This window comes from Ammospiza nelsoni, chromosome Z, assembly GCF_027579445.1.
Source record: "Ammospiza nelsoni isolate bAmmNel1 chromosome Z, bAmmNel1.pri, whole genome shotgun sequence".
Lineage (NCBI taxonomy): Eukaryota > Metazoa > Chordata > Aves > Passeriformes > Passerellidae > Ammospiza > Ammospiza nelsoni.
Window position 1 is genome coordinate 35499149 of NC_080669.1, and position 12539 is coordinate 35511687.

Here is a 12539-nt window from a genome sequence, read left to right on the forward strand (position 1 = left end):
TCCTTTCATCCCCAAGCTTCTGTGCCACACTGCAGCAGCTAAACTAAGCAATGGCCTAATTGGAATTAAAATTCAGATAAGCAAGCTAAACCTAAAGAAGCACAGACATATGAACAAATGACCATATGGAGGTAAGGTAGGGCTTATCTTCAGCCATGTATGGAAAACTATAGCAAAAATACCTTTGGCCTTCATCATTAGGAATTATTTGTGGTATTTTCAGAGGGGACTTCAATTGAAGGAAGAGACAATGTCATTTAAAAAAATAATTTTATTTTTTTCCGTACTTAGTGTTAAAATAATCTGGAATGCAATTGAGCTTGACAGAAAGCAGAAACCAGCAGTTACACCAGTAATACTTAGACACTACTGCAGTTCTTTAAGTTTTGAGAAATTTCATCCATTTTGGATACAAAAGCAAAACTCCCCATACAGTAAGAAATGGAAAATTACAAGTCTAAATCTCATCAGGCACAAAACTGAAGTTTCCCTGAGAAGATGTAATTACAAACTAGTGTATAAACTTCATATCACAATATCAGGGTGCTTTAAGAATACAAAAGATTTGAATTCTTCAATACTCCATGCCGAAGACAAAATTTTCAGGAGGATTAAGAATTACATGTAACAGAACTGCAGCAAACAGATCTAAGTAAAATGATAACAGCTGGCTTTGCATATCCCCTTTTGCATAGCTTTTAGATAACTTCTAACATTATATTCCTGAGATCTTTTAGTATTCAGTATGAAGTGCAGTCCAGCTGCTTTGTACCCCATCTCTTCATCTTTCTCTTCCAGTTAGCATTCATTAAATTCATGGAAAAAAATAATTGAGAATAACCATGAACAACATGCATTTTCTATGCCTTAAAACAGTTTAACCAAAGGAAGTCCATTAATTATACCTTCTAGATAATAAATATTCCCAATAGTTGGCTTTCGTGCTGACTTTATACCTAAAGCTCCAAACTTCAGTGTGCCACAAGGCATACTCAAGACAGGTTTTCTCCCTCTCGTCCATGGACGAGGCAGGGCATGAGCAGCACCAGACCAACATGGTGAGAGTCATTATACCCATTTATCAGCATCACCACGACTGCTGTAACACGTTAAAGTACGTAGCAGTAGAGTATCTGTACTTATGTTTCCCAACTGGAGCACACATCTCAGTTCTTCTGCAGATACAGAGCTTTGTGTCGCAAATACTCTTCCAAGCATTTCACTGCAAAAGGGTCGACATCAGTGTCAAACTTATTAGCAAACAAGTGGTGGTTCCGCAGCATCCAGTTCAAGTCCCCTACTCCAAAAACACACACAGAGCGAATGTGAACTCCACTGCACGGTGGGTAGGGCGCACCTTTGGACACATCACCTTCAAAGTACTGCCACTTGACAAACCGGGCCAAGGCATTCATGTCGGAAACGTCGTACTTGTCACTGGAAGAAAATGCGCCTGGGACTTCAGGGATTCTCTGAATTGTTGCCCACAGGTACTCATCTGGGCTGTAAGTATCTTTCGCCCACTCAATGAACTTCAGTATTTTGCTGTTTTCTAGTACATATTCTACAAAGCTCCTGCTAACTACAAAATAGGCACTGCCAGAAAAAACTGGAGTACTGAGAGGTGGTAGTTGTTTGTCTATGCCTGTGTTCTTTATTTTACCATCAATAATCTCATGGTGTTTCTTCCACCTTACTTCTTTGTAAACAGGCATTTTTTCTGTTTCCAAGCTGTTTTCACCCTTAAGGGCTTTTAATTTCTCTACTATTTCCTTGTTGGTCTTTATAGGAAAGTCCATACCACATAGGTTTATTAGGTATTTCCAGTTTGAACTTCTTCTATGGAGATCTTTCATGCAGTTAATGTCTGCCTGCACTCTGCTCCACGAAGCATATACCACACTCTCTAACTGGCTGGAAATAAAGACATTATCAAAACATGAGACTATTCCCTTCACAGCAGCAAAAAAGGATTCTGGAGACTTTTTGTCTACATGAATGCAGTAAAAATTCTGTGGAGCATAGATTGATCTTAGAAGTCTATCAAGCATCTCAATTTTGTGATAAACCACTATTGAGTAAGCAATTGGAAATTCTGCTTCTTCGTTACTGAGAGGTTCCATAATGTATTTCCTAGTTTTGGTGAAGGAGGCACAGTCTGCAGTCATGTTAATATAATCATCTGTTGTTAGTCTAGGGCGCTTCTTAAATGACACTGATAATGCCTCAAGCTGTACCTTTTGTATTTCTTCTATATCCCCCTCAATAATCTTGGTGCAGTTAACATCGCTAATAGGATCTTCTTTTGTTAGCTCCAGATGTCTCCGGTTTAGGAAGTCTTCCTTCTGGTTAACTTTCAAAACTGAAATTATTACTAAAATGAGAGTTAGACCCAAGAAAAGCCTGAAGCGTGAGTTGTAGCAAAACCGTAATTTCCTCTTCAGCATTTCAAATACCAGGTAGCTTTGCAGGGCTAAAGAAAATGTCTTCTTTTCTCTTCATAGGAGCTTCAACAGCTTCAGAAAAAAATTTTGTTTCTCAGGAATTTGGCAAGTTTTTCAGGGAAATGGAAGGAAAAATCCTAAACAAAATGGAATATGATAGTAATTGTTAGACTAAAAGGTTTCTTTAAAAAATTAGTGATTAATAATTACACTTTTATTTAGGGACAGTAGAAAGCTAAATTGTTCAGCCAAAAATATCCTGTTGAAAATTAAAAATTAATGAATAAATTTTTAATAGAAAAACACTGGGAAAAGCATACAGTTTTCATAAAACTTCCACAGTACTAACAGTAAAAACTGAAGTTCAGTAAGAAAATAGAGCTGATTCACCTTCATTTAAAACAAAATTGAAGTCAGATACACTACTGAGAAGCAAGTATTTCTTGTTAATTCACGCTTTAGAGCTTGACAAGAATGTTTAATGCCCACTTCAGGGTTGACGTACATTTCCTTATCATTAAGACTTACCACTCACTTCCTGGATGGCAGTCATGCTTTAGTTCTCACTGGCAAAGAAGTCCCTGCAGCCTTTCAAGATCTTAATGTGAGACAGTCTCTTCAACATCCTTCATACGAGCTTAGAAACACCACCAGGGAAGAGCTGATGAGAAGGGCGAGGGAAAAAAAGTTACTACAGCAGGGCACCTGAGTTTTCAGAGTTGAGAGAAAAACTGTTACTGAATTGCTGAAATAAGTTTATAAGGTAAAAGGCAATACTTACCACCTGGATCTCAAGATGATTTTTATCAAGTCACTGCAAGTGCACTAATCTAAGTGCACAGCAGTATTGCATTAGCATCATTTAAACATAATTGTTTTTAATATTCAGCAATTACTTTTATGTGGAGGCATGCTACAATGCTGGATTGCAACAAGATTTCTAGCCAACTTTATTTTCTACTTTACTGCACAAGCACTAGATAATTTTTGTTTGTTAGTTCTGTTGCTCTTGAAGTACCTTTTTTTCTGTTTCAGTACTCTGTGAATAGAATCATTGCAGTTGTGCAGCAGCTACAGCTGTAGCTGTTGAGAAAGCTGCACTCTAGAACTGTATCACAGAACTCAGTCTTTTTTTTTTCTTTTTTTGAAAGTACTATCTCATGCAGGTAAAATTATCAAGAACAGGATAGCCTTAAATAACTTACACTGCTACTCAGATGCCACTTCTAATCACAAATTCACTGCCTAATAATTTAGTGCAGGTTTAAATTTCAAACCAGCTCCTAACTGCAAAAGCCCTCACAGTTTACAGAGAATGTCTTCCAAAACGTAAATCTGTAAGTTTATAAAATATAAAGTACTTGAGAGATACAAGGCTTCTTACACTTTTACTACTTTCAAGAAAAAAGATAGTGCCTCAGAATAACTTTTTTAATAGCCCTAAGAATAACAGCTACTCATAAAAACTGGGAAGAAACTCTGTTTAAGAAAAATAAGTGTGTATTGTGTCCACAGCTCCACTGCTTTGCCATAGGTTGTTCAGTGTTAAAAATTTCCTTTTCCCCCTATTTTCTTTAAGCTATCCCAGTATCATTTTAAGTTTTAATTGCTAAACTGTGGCTCGTAAGCTGCTACTTGCAGATCTCAGGTGCATTTAAGAAACTGAGGCATGGCATAACAGAGTTTTTAATCAGTAATGCTGTAGAGTAATACACTACACATTGGTCCACCACTTTGCCCATGACACTGCAAACTGACTGGGCAAAGCAGCAGGTGGGAGGAAGGTGTGGAACACTGCACAAGTGTCTAGCACAGCTATGAGAATCACGAGTACTACAGTCAAATATTTTGTATTGCAAGCCAACAGAGACCACAAACTAGACACAAATTTGTCACTAACAACATCATATCACATAGTTTTATTTACTCTGAAGTGTACTTAGTTTTCAGAATTACAACTCTAAGTATTTTATCCTACATTTCTAATTTATTTTAAGGAAGGCGGACATTTGTTCAAAGAGTATTTTTCATGTACAGTGAAGTCAAATTGGAAGACAATTTAAAACTTAAGGAAAGTAGCCCAGTGAGCTAGCACGCAATTACAGTGGAAAGCACAGAGAGGGAAATTTTAACAATGAGGTCTTGCACTTTGAATTAAAAAAATTTTAAAGGAAAATTCCAGAATTCTCTTTTAATTTGCAATGTGACACTGAACCCAACAACATAATTTAGAACATGTTTTAACATGCTTTGTAACTTATCACACACTTTTGTACTTGATGTCCTGCTTGTTTTCACTAGTAAATCTAATCCTCCAAAAATAATATTCATTGCATATTAAATTAACAGAGGAAGGAGACTAAATATGTGATAGTGTCCATTGGGTATATAGTTTCATAGGATGAAGCATGTCATACTGCTTAACCTTCAATTACTGTATTCTGCCTACAAACTTAAAAATTAAGACTTTTCTAGAACTTAAAGTGTACTTCAAATATTTGTGATACTTTAGCTGATAGACATTGGAATCCTTTCTTTAGGCTGTTGGCACTATTATTTTATCCTATTCTTAGTTTCTATAGGAGCACTAGCATTGAGAAATAACACATACTCAAGAAGATTACCAACCCGTCCCTGTTCCAAGGGAGAGAGATGATCTTGATTGAAACTGACCATGGCAGTCTTCACCTTCTAAAATTTTCAAAGAATAAAGCTTGCTAAGAAGTCTTTCCTGCTCCCATTTTAGAATACTTAGTTGAGTCTAGGATAAAGAATCCCATTCAGAAAGACCTTGTATACCCAGCTGGGTGCAATTCCTCTATTGTTCAGAGCTCAGAATAATCAGAGCCAGCATTTTCATTATACCAAAATGAGAGACCTGCAAACATTTACACATTAACATGGCTCTTATCTTTATGTGGAATTTTTTTCCCTGTAAATTTCTCTCACTGGCATGCTTCTTCCTCAGACCATTTTAACAGTATGTTACTATTTGTTTATGCTCACTTTCAAATTCCTAAAATCTGATCATATCCCATTCACAAAAGCTGATCTTTACAGGGTAAGATTTGTTGTCTTTCATCTATAATACATCTAATACACTTACTGAGCCTAGAACACTCAACAGTTTAAGACTGCATTCAGTTGATCTTTTAACATGACTAAAGCTTTACCTCTGCACAGCCTTAGTGCACACACTAGAGAATTACCTTGTCAGAGGCAGCACTTTCCATTGTGGGAGAGGTGGAGGATGGTTTGCAAGACTATGGAGGAAATGCTTTATTTGGCAGCCTTCATTTTGCTCTCAAATGTGGTTCAGCTGCAGAATTTACATACGTGACCCACTTCCTTTTTATTTTCTGCTTTCTCCTCAAGTCAAAATCTGTATTTCTGAAGCAGTCATCATTAAAAGGGGAAACTTACAGCCGTTGCTGGTAGTTGAGGAAGTTGGTACAAAGGCTGAGTTAGCTGCCCACTTCCCTCTTTCCTGCCAAAATTATTCTTTATTCTGTCTACAAACTGTATGGTATGACTAAACAAAACCAAGGTAATTTCAGCTTGATTTCTAGCAAACACAAAATTCCATAAGGAACCTAGGTCTTCAAAACAAAAATCGCCCAAAATCTCCAAAACAAAGGAAAAACCCGCACCAAGCAAAACACTTTTTACAACAGTGTACCACAGCTTGGAGGGAGACCGGAGCTGGCGTGGAGGTTTTGTGCCGACAGGCTGGACTGGAGCTGCTGGTCCTACAGATGAGGACGCTTGTGAGGGCGCAGGGCCCGCACAGGTCACGGCTGCTGCAGCAGGCAGGACGCCACAGCCTCTGGCACAGCCCACCCGTGCGGCTGCACCTCTGCTCCGGCACCGCCGCGTGCTGCTGGTGGAAGGAGCTGCCCCACTCCCACCCCTGGGACCTTCGCACCGCGCCAGGAGGAGTGCAGCAACACGCCCAACCAACACACCCAACCAGACGGCCTCTGGGGAGCTCTCCAGCCAGCGGGGCCACGGAGATGGATTTGCCGGGAAGTCCTAACACTTTACAAGGCATGTCCAGAATGCTTCAAAGCACGCACATCAATTGTAGTTACTACAATTACCACGTTTCCATTCAGATGCAGTTAGGCAGAACATTCATTCTGATGAGGAAGTGATTTTCAAAGCAGTAAGCAGCTTGTATAAACACAAACATGCATAAACACAAAGAGAGACTGCAGTGGACTCCAGTGTCATCTGCAAAGATCTGCCAAACACAGAAGTCATTTACTCAGCTCTTCCTAACACCAGGCAGCACAATCTTGAAAGTAGGTATGTCTGTAAATGAATCAAAGAACTCATATTTGTTCTGTTAGGTAGTGTTGAGTCTTGGGTCTTAGTGAAAATGAGAACTGGTCATAAGCCACACAGTTGGCTTACCATAAGCCTTTATGGGACTCCTAATCCTGAAATCATATGCAGCAGGGTTTCATATGAGCACAGTTGTCTGCAAGTCCTACAACACTCTGCAGGAGTAGATGCTTTTCCCTCAGAGTTGCTCAGGAAACCAATAAAAAAGGGAAAATACACTCCCTTTTTACAGAAAAAAAACCCTAACGCGTTTATAGTCCTTTGTCAACTTGGGAGACAGCTTTAAACAAAACTCCACACGTGACTAGGACTGCTACATCCACCACTACATGGAAATTAAATACTGAGAGTAGCTAAAAGTAGACAACTGTTTTTTCAGAGCTAAAAAAAAGATGAAAATAAATTCAAACCTCCAGGTTATCTAAAGATACCATATTCAATAGTTAAGAATCTTACGCTCTAAAATATTTCTGTTTCAAAAAATGCGTAACACTCACATGAACATACACTCTGTGTAGATTGTAAATTGAAAAAGCAGTTGGTTTTACTAGCCTTTCTAGTACTCTCTTATACTACTGTATCACGTAAACCTTCTGCAGAACAGTTCAAAGCCTTATGACTATTTCCAATGTTGTCCGTCCTTAGAGGCCCCACAGACAGAGCCAACAGTAAGGAATTTCAGCTCAGGAGAGTAAAGATGTTATGGCAAAGTCATTCAGTGACTAGTTCCTACCTCAAGAAGCCTGTGACTCTTAGTATGGACAGAAAGATAGGTTTTACCTTAAGGTAAACTAACACTGAAAGTATGAATCACAAAACAAAAAATAATGAAATCTTTAAACTAACGTTGGCCAATTTAACATGCCAGAAGAACTGCCAGGTGTTCCTCAAGGTAATTCGTACACTTTGGCTACTTCAAGGTAAAACAGGCACCTAGTTTTTTCACAGTATTCTAGACTAGGACCTATAATCACCTGGAAGAGAGCAGCTGCTACTCTCCTCATGTCCACGTAAAAACTTTTGCTCATTGCTGCCTTGTGACAATGCTGTATTTCATAACAAGACACACTGACAGGAAAGGTTATCTATAAAACCTGAAGGGAGGCAGAAGCAAAAAGCTGTCAAATTTTTGAGTACTTGGATCCCTCTTCAAGCACTACATAGAAAATATTCTGAGATTTTTCTTTAGCCCTATGGAGAAGCCAGCATTTCAAAGCCAATGCCTACAGTTATAGTTCATCAGAGAGCTAAAGAATCATCAGTGAACTTCCTGAGATACTCCATCACAGTTTTCCAACATGAGGTTTCTGTTTGTTTTATTCAGTTCCTCTAACAGTACCACAATTATCCTATGTATAATAATGCTGCATTTACAAAAAGTGGTGTCTCTGGAGCTATCAAGTAAACCTAACACTGAAAGTTACTTCACTTGTACTACTGGGTAGGATACATTTCTGTGGCACTACATTTTCCATCTTTTCTAAGATTTCTAGGTTGATAGGTATTTTCCACTTTCAGGAGTTTATGAACCAGTGTAAAGGGAGAACTTAATTAAGTTGAAATCCAAAGCAAAACTGAGAGGGATTATTAAGAAACCAAAATTAACTCTTTTAATAAGGCTACCAGTGGGTTTTCTAATATGGAAACAAAACTGGAGAGCAGGATTTTGCTCAGTGAACATAGTATTTTCAGCAAATAGACCGTAAATCTTTAGCTTGTATGTTTGCCTTGTATTTGGTTTATGTTAGAAAAGAAGGCAGACTTAGCAAAGGTATTAATCGGGTTTTTTAGCAATTTTTGGCTCTTCTGGCCTAAGGAAGTGAGTATTACTCCACATAACTGAAATTCTGTAGGAAAGGCATGTGCTGGTAACTTTTATACACTATAGGCAGAATAGCTAATCATTGAAGACAGAAAATATTTTCTTTTGTATACACCTACTTTCAAAAGCAATCTAAGTGATCTCCAACTTGACCTACAAACACTGCACTATTTTTCACAAAGATTTTCAAGTTGAAAGACAGAAAAGCTAGATTTTCTGTCCCCTCTTCTCTTACTACCATTTCTGACTCTCATTCTTGCCAGCTCTGTGGTCAAATACCTCATATTCCATTAAAAATTAAATTTAAAATAGCAGACTCCAAAATGGTAATTCCCTCCTGCTGCCACTCCTCCTTTTTCCCACAAAGAAGTCCACTTTTCTCAGCAACGCTGAAAGAAGGCAAAGTGCCAGAGCACAACTGAGTCTCCTGTCAGCCTTCTTTCTCGGTCCTCTCACCCAACCTGGGCCACAAAAAACTATTTACAAGCTCCTAAACAGCTTTTTGAATTTTTTTTTATTCTGACCGAAAAGAACTTTTTTCAGCGTTTTCCCAGTCACATTGAGTCAGACAGAGAGAGAGAGAGAGAAAGCACCACAACCTACGACTGCAACACCTCAGGAGCATCAGAATCCTAAACCCTGTTATCTATCGCTCGTTACTCCCCACCAAGCCACCAGCCTGCCCGGGGCTCCCTGCATGCACCGCCGAGGGAAAAGGCGAGCGGAGGAAGGTCCGAAGGCACACAGGCAGAAAGCGAGGAAACAAAACAAACTAAGAAAAAAGAAGGTGTGACAGGGAAAAAGCAAGGGAAGAAGGGGGAAAGCGAAATACGAAGACCGGGGGAAAGAAAGAAGAAAAAGGACATAAGTGGAGCCAAAATGAGAGGGGAGAGGGAAATGGGGGCGGGGGAGGGGAGTGGGGGAGAGAGAGGAGGGGATGGAGGGAGAGAGAGGGAAAGGGGTAAGGAAAGAAAAAAGAGGTGGGGGACAAAAGAAGGAAAGAAAGGGGGGGGGGGGGGGGGGGGAAGGACAGAGACACAACAGATGCGTCTCCCTGCCCTCCAGTGCAGCACCTCCCCGACGATACGGCGGCTCCCGGAGTAATACTGCGAGGCTCCGCAGGGTACCGCGCCCGGGAAGAGCGATGCTCCAGACCAGCCCTCGCTGCGCCCGCTCCGGGACCGCTCCCGGTACGCCCCCAGCGCCAGGTGCGGAGCAGCCCAGGGGCAGGCACGGAGCCCGGCCACCTCCCCGGCGGGCGCGGCCCCGGCCTGCCTCCGGCTGCTGCCCTGGGCTGCGGTCCCCGCCCGGCCCCGCGCCCCTCCCGGCACCCCCGCGCGGGTCCGGCCGGCCCGGCCCTCCCCGGCGCTGCGGCCGCGCCCAGCCTCCCGCCCCTGCCTCCCCGCCCGGCCCCGAGCTCACCCACACGGAGCTTTTGGCAGCGCTTGTTTGTCCTTCTTGTTGCTTTCCTCAACGCTGCGGTACCGGTAACGTTGGAACGCTCGTAGGACCAACTCCTCTGCGGCTCATGGGATCGAAGGGCTGTCTCGTGTTCCCAGCCCCAAACGACCGCGCAGCCAGCACCGTGTGGTGCCCGGGGGCGCTGGGCGGGCTCGGGGTGGCTGTAGCAGCCTGGCTGAGAGAGGGGCCCGCGGGACCGGGGCTCCTGCGGCGGCACTGCGCGGCCCGAGAGTCGCCTGGTGCTGCATGTGGGCTTGGAAGAGCTCTGTGAGGGAACATGGAGCGACGGAAGAGAAGGTGGGGAGGAAGGGGAGCAGACATGGCTGGGAAGAGGTGCACCAAACTTGCTGCGGTGAAGAGTAAGACGTGTCTAGGCAGATTGTGAAGAAATCTCAGCTTTCTTGTTCGCTTTGTCACTTCAAATATCTGTCTGACGATAAACGTAGTCCACAGGGTTTGGAGAGCTGTGAAAGATGAAGGTGGAGCTTAGGGGAAAGCCCCTTATTATTTTAGCGAAGTACTTTGAAAGAAAACAGAAAATTAAATTTCAAGGAAATAGAAAGTTCAAAGAGAGCGTGTGCCTCATTGAAAAACCCCAAGTAGTGCAGCCTGCAGCAGTTTGAACAGTGCTTACAGAACTCCCCAAAAATCCTTGTACATCAGCATTATCTGGCGTGCAGCTTCATTTGGCAGCTGGAGACACCCTTAATGGAATTGTCTCCTGGCCATTTCTCATTGCAATCGTGAGATTGTATTGAGAGGTCTCGCATCTACACTGATCAAGAGACTGAAAGCTAACCAGAAAATGAGATTAGCTTTCTGGGCTCTTACTAGTACACACTGCCAGCAGAAGAGGGAATTGTGTCCACACATCAGATCCATCCACATGGATCAGACAGCTTATTTTAGGAACGGACTACAAGATCTCAAATTATCATCATGTCAAGATAATGTTTAATGTATACACATATATATATGCATGCTGGGTAAAGAATTAGTTTGTAGCTGTATGCCAGCTTGGCAGTTCTCCCTTTTTCCCCTTTTCCTGCCAGATGGGGGTGGGGGGAAAGCTGGTTTTCTAGCGTGTCTATTATTTACAGGCCTGAACTTCTTGTCCACTTCTGATTGTTCATGGAGGACCATGCCAAATGGTCTTTTATCTTTTATGTTATCATCCAGCGGAGGATGATAAGAGAAGTTTCTAGCAGGAGACAGAAATCTAGGGGAGGGGGCAAGATTTCCTATTAGTTTTCCCCATGAAGAGTAATGTTTTACAATTACTCATAACTTATGGTTATAGACAGAGACTGTGTTTTGTTTGGCTTCCATGTAAATGAGAAAAATAAATCATAACATAAATAAATGTAAGTATCTGTTTTCTTGCTAAACTGCCTGCAAAAGATCACAGTTTTGCAATTGCAGTACAAGCAGTAGAGCTGAACACCAGTATTCTTAAGAGAATGAATTTGGTAAGCTTTAGGGGCAGATGTTTGCTCTCACTGTTTTCCATCCGCGCTGCCCTAATTACTTAAAAAGCTACAGATGCAAAGCTGTCTGATGCAGAACCACCAACTAGAGTTGCTATATATTGGTGCACTAACAAAGTACTGTCTAACAAGTACTTCCTATGGAGAGAAAAAAAAGAAGGGCATTAAAGTAATTACTGCGTGTAATTATTTCAGGTAGAGGACTGAAGTTAAGAAGTCTGTTATTCTCTGGTTTTGGCACAAGTAAAATATGGAGTTCATTGACATAATTACAGAGGTTGTGATCCTTGGCTGACCATGCTGGCAGAGACCCATCATGCTTTTAGTGCAGCTTTGTGACATTTCAAGGACTGTTTCACTTACGTTTCTGTTATGGATAGTTTTTGTTAGCTGTTCCTGAAAAAAAAAATAGATGAAATGGGTTTGTGCCTGGTTTTTACTCTTCTAACCTTGAGTCTGGAATATGAAGATGACAGGGTCCACAAGCTGCACTTTCTTCCATGTGACGGGCCAGTGACAGATGTGACTGTATGGCAGCTGTAAAACAAAAGAAAAAAGTATGTTGTTCACAATTTGGAATTACTGACAGATAAAACAATAGAAAAAGTGGAACTTGGAGGCAAAATAAAGACAAAAGTGAAAAAAAAGCAAGTTACATATATGGGAAATTTAAAATACATAAACGATTTTGCTGTGAATTTTGATTGGTTTGAATGAAATCAGTTTGTGCATGAATATTTGATTGATGAGGTAAGACGAACAACCCAGTGAAAACAAGGACATGCAGACAACCTTGAGAAAATTCCAAAAATAGTTTTCTGTGCATGGCTAAACTTACATAGTTACGGTGCAGGAGAATACAGCTTAAATGAATTTTGAATAAGGAGCACAGCTGTCTCACAGATGCGCTTTCTAATTTGATATTAGTATCTCGTTTGTAATTTGACAGTTGTCTCCAGGATTTTAGGCTTTTTCTTG

The 12539-nt window shown here is 41.2% G+C and overlaps 1 protein-coding gene across 2 annotated transcripts; it reads right to left on the bottom strand.

Moving 5' to 3' along the window:
* Window positions 1-256: 256 nt before the first annotated feature.
* Window positions 257-10156, bottom strand: GCNT1 (glucosaminyl (N-acetyl) transferase 1). 2 transcript variants are annotated; one of them, XM_059493127.1, is made up of 3 exons: window positions 10036-10156; window positions 2973-3105; window positions 257-2581 (listed from the first exon to the last, which is right to left on the bottom strand). In XM_059493127.1, exon 3 carries the CDS (start codon window positions 2445-2447, stop codon window positions 1167-1169), a length of 1281 nt encoding a protein of 426 aa, XP_059349110.1. In that variant the 5' UTR covers window positions 2448-2581; window positions 2973-3105; window positions 10036-10156; the 3' UTR covers window positions 257-1166. The 2 variants fall into 2 exon arrangements, with proteins under 2 accessions (XP_059349110.1, XP_059349109.1); XM_059493126.1 differs by lacking the exon at window positions 10036-10156 and adding an exon at window positions 9687-9917.
* Window positions 10157-12539: the final 2383 nt, after the last annotated feature.